Source organism: Morone saxatilis, unplaced genomic scaffold (assembly GCF_004916995.1).
Source record: "Morone saxatilis isolate NCDOM2014 unplaced genomic scaffold, NCSU_SB_2.0 Contig21, whole genome shotgun sequence".
In the NCBI taxonomy this organism is placed as follows: Eukaryota; Metazoa; Chordata; class Actinopteri; family Moronidae; genus Morone; species Morone saxatilis.
Genome location: NW_023339774.1, coordinates 13,266,866 through 13,271,323, shown reverse-complemented (window position 1 = coordinate 13,271,323; position 4,458 = coordinate 13,266,866). Strand labels below are relative to the sequence as shown.

The window sequence follows — 4,458 nt, the reverse complement described above, 5'->3', positions numbered from 1 at the left end:
TTATGTGCATTCAGGTTGTGTGCTGCTGTTTCCAGCTTTGGTTTGTGGCAGGACGGGAGACTTTTAATGTTCGCTACATCCTTAAAAACTGCTGGGCATTTAAACTTTGAATTTATGTGCATTCAGGTTGTGTGCTGCTGTTTCCAGCTTTGGTTTGTGGCAGGACGGGAGACTTTTAATGTTCGCTACATCCTTAAAAACTGCTGGGCATTTAAACTTTGAATTGTTCGCTATCTCCTTAAAAGACTGCTGGCAGTTTAAACTTTGAATCATGGAGTCAGTACTGTGCATGTTTATGGCAGCTGTGTTGACTGAACTCGACCCCCCCTGCATGCCAAAAACTGCCCAACTTCCCTAATCAAATTCCAACTGATTGATTTGTACACTCTGTACTATCACGAGTGCCGTGCATTGTAAAACATTAGGGAAAAGGACCCAGAAATGTCTTTCAGTGCTTTGTAACGAACTCTGCTTTGCCCACGTTAAGGGCACATCCCTCACTAAGGGGTCTTTAGCTAACATGTTGCTTACATATTACTCCACAAAATGGTCTATTTCTAGGCTGTTGCAGCAATCTCAGGCTCGCTCGGATTGGCTCCCAGTCTGTCCATTCACGTCCCACATAGCAGTCATAGTGGGAGTTGGTGGACGCTGATAGGCTGCCGAGGTCTGACAGTGCTGATGTGGACTGCCGAGTAGGCGGGGCAGGGGGCAGATCACTGCTCCTCTACTGTGTCACTGTACTATCTGAAGATCTTTTCATAAAATCAGTTTGAGAGAAGAAGTAGGCTAGTTTCTTTTTCTTTTTCTTTTTCTTTTTTGACGCTCTGTATACCCCAACTCCAAATAATGCAACAGGCTTTTATGGGGTTGTTACATGAAGGCACAGCCCTGTTATTGTTTTGAGATTTGTGGCCCACACATGACTTCTGTCCTGCATATGTCTTGCTTTCATACATTGTGTGAATCGATGACAATGTATTCTGTTCAACTTTTGTCTGTATTCTGATTGAATATTCAACATGAGTAATTTGGAGGGAAATAATACCATATACAGTATAACCTCTTGGATTTCTAATATTGTATAGTGAAAAGTTACTGCAGTTGTTGTACTATGGAAACAATCAGTATTGATTTTTAAATGGCAGCGATGTCAAAGATTACCTGACGAGTCTAAAAATGGCTAAAAGGGAAGAAAAGGCCCCAAAATTGACTCAAATCATTCATTGCCTACTGAAGCAAAGTAAAAAACCTACCATAGCTTCAGGTACTGACATGCTTTTTACTATAGGGAAAGCCTATCCAGAGCAGCAATTCAGCTTTAAATGACTACTGTTTCAACATTCACTTAGCTTGACAATTGCATTCAAATGACTAGTGGGTTGATTCCTATCCCTATAATTGACAGTGTAAATAATAATTAGTACCAGTCCTGAATACTTCTTTTCTTTCATTGTTTAGACTGTGATCTGAGTAGCAGCAGTCCACAGTTTCTAGGGGACTTTTGTTGAAATTCTGTTGTTAAGATGTGTAACAGCTTATTGACCCAGTAATGTTGTTTCTCAGTTTTGCTGTTGTTGCATATTCACCACACCTCAGGAACCACATCCTTTGATTGTTCTCCTTTGCACTTCAAGTCATCCTTTTTTACTTGTCAATCACGTATCCCCTTCTTTCCCTCTTGCCCAGTTTCTTCGGGTAACCAAACAGTACCTGCCCCACCTGGCGCGTCTGTGTCTCATCAGCACCTTCCTGGAAGACGGCATCCGCATGTGGTTCCAGTGGAATGAGCAGAGAGACTACATCGAGGCTACCTGGAGCTGCGGCTACTTCCTGGCTACATGCTTTGTGCTGCTTAATCTCATAGGACAGCTGGGTAAGTGGAGGGGGGGGGGAGCGCCTGGTCAGGTTAACGTCAGCACTGGCATGAGTCAACGCTCGTTTGACAGTTATAGGAAGTTACATGGTGTGTTTTAGCGTTAATGGGTGGTGTGGGAAACATATTCTGGAAAGAACAATAAGAGGAGTGAGTCGAATAGCCTAATAAGGGAGATGACTTACGATGATAAATGGAAGCAATATGAGATGAGAAATTAGCAATAAGTCAGTGTAATAATGGAAATGAATTTGCATAAGTATGAACTTGAGTCATGATCTAGGGCAAAGGGCGAATGAAAAGTTTACAGGTGTGCTCAGTGCATTTCAGCCCTGTTGTCTCTACAGTTTGCAGAAAGTTTTGCAATAAATACAAACACAGTGAGCTTCACTTCTGTGTTATGAACTGTGTTGCTGATTAGAGAGTTCAGTGGAGACTGACGAAGCTCGTTGGAAGCAAAGAGGCAGCCCACTTGTCCACGGATCAGTTAATTATTGCAGTGGATGTGTAAATGCACCCCCTGAGCTCCTTGAATTTTGAAGCAGATGGGCTGTAAGAGCAAGTTTTGACACTGATAGAAGACATTTCAAGTAGATGTCAAGTTCCATTCTTGTCTTGCAAGAACCAAAATGTGCAGCGGCAGAGATCACATACTGTAATCACCAAAGCACGACGTGACAGTTGGAAAATGTGCTGGTAGTCATAGGGTTTCCCCTGAGACACGCTGAAGTTAACAGTCAGAGATTGGCATAAACAGTATGAATCTGTGGACCTATCCTACCACATGTTTTGCCTCCCAAAGTCTATGCTTGTTTGTTAAAATCTGATTAATTAAAAAAAATGGCAATAGCTCATGGTGGCATTTTGTGATTGTAAAGAAGAAAATGGAAAATAAAGTGTCTTGTGGCTATAATGACCGTAACCTTTCTTTAATATCATGTTATTTGTTGTCCTAACAGGTGGTTGTGTCCTAATCCTCAGTAGAAATTTTGTACAGTATGCCTGCTTTGGACTATTTGGCATCATAGCATTACAGGTGAGAAGACTTACATTAGAATGACATGTTTTATGTACAGAAGCAATATATCTCTGTTTCTGACCTGGAATGTGTTTTTTTTTTTCCCCCATCAGACTGTTGCTTACAGCATTTTATGGGACCTCAAATTTTTGATGAGGTAAGTGTCAATCAGTGTAGTTTTTAATCAATGTAAAAAGAATTCTTCACAGTACAATAACCTCACACATAATCCGCCATCAGTGATTATCACATCATTGTTTTCAATGGCCTGATTCAAATTCAAATACAAATGTGCGGCATAAAAGGTGTGCAGTTTCGACCTTCACTGCTTATGATGATAGATTAGAAGTGGGTTAATCAGTTAGGCAGCATGTAGTGCTTTTGCTTCAGTAAAATAAACTTTGATTTGGTTGTTGTGGTAGCAAATGAAAAAGAATCTTCAGTTGTCAAGCAGATACCAACAATTACTGTAATTGCTGTGGACAAGACCTCCGATTTATGTAAACAACAACAACGGGCCAGATGAGTCATCGGCCATCGGAGAAATCCATTAAATGCGGTGCGACGTTTGAGCGTAGTGCTGAGAGAAGACGCTTTGCAATTAGTGAGTTTATTGACAGAAAGGCAAAGGATGCCATTTTTGCAACTGATAAATCCTTTAAGTAATTTAAATAACAGATTTAACATTTCAAAAACAAAATTAGCAGTGTGGTCATTTTATGCCATTCAATCACCTTTAATCAACAGCCTCATTGTAGTCAGTAATGAGATCATGATCAGCTGGTTACTATTTGCCAATTGAAGTCAGCCTTATCAAACCGGATTCTACTGTATGCACTTTGAACTCCAGACATTATTCTGCTTGAACTGACTGCAGGTCTGATCGGCGCTGTCCAAAAATAACCATCCTCTCTCCTCTCCCAGAAACCTCGCCCTCGGAGGTGGTCTGCTCTTGCTGCTGGCTGAGTCTCGTTCGGAAGGAAAGAGCATGTTTGCCGGAGTCCCCTCCATGGGAGAGAGTTCGCCGAAGCAGTACATGCAGCTGGGCGGTCGAGTACTGCTAGTGCTCATGTTCATGACTCTGCTGCACTTTGACTCCAACTTCTTTTCTGTGAGTACTGACAGCAACAGCCCTAATCACAGATGCATATTTCATCATTTAAGTTTAAACCATTGCTACCACACTGAATGCTCACAGGCAGACAATCTAAAGTGATCGAATTTGGATTTAAGGAATAGTTCCACATTTTGGTAAATGCACTTTCTTGCTGAGGGTTAGATAAGAGGATCGATATATGAAAATATGAAGCTAGAACCAAATGGTTGGCTTAGCATTAAGACCAGAAGCAGGAAGTAACAGCTAACCAGGATCTATCCAAAGGTAACAAAATCCATATTACTAACACCTTTAAAGCTCATTAACACAATATACCCTTGTTTAATCCAGACAAAAAACAAAGTGTACCAAAAACACAATTCAGGTTTAAGGGGGTTATGTGCTTTGACTATTCCTTAAGGCCTCCGCACACCAACCCGATTATCGGCCGTCGGCTGTCGTCGGACA

General features: G+C 41.3%; 1 protein-coding gene across 2 annotated transcripts in view; it reads left to right on the top strand.

Annotated features, from left to right (window-relative positions):
- The window catches only part of surf4 (surfeit 4), a 9,119-nt gene that overhangs the window by 1,244 nt on the left and 3,417 nt on the right, over positions 1 to 4,458 (top strand). For both annotated transcript variants that reach the window (XM_035668485.1, XM_035668486.1), the window contains exons 2-5: positions 1,690 to 1,876; positions 2,836 to 2,912; positions 3,008 to 3,051; positions 3,819 to 4,005. In XM_035668485.1, the coding sequence (XP_035524378.1) occupies positions 1,690 to 1,876; positions 2,836 to 2,912; positions 3,008 to 3,051; positions 3,819 to 4,005 (495 nt within the window). The remainder of the gene's footprint in view (positions 1 to 1,689; positions 1,877 to 2,835; positions 2,913 to 3,007; positions 3,052 to 3,818; positions 4,006 to 4,458) is intronic.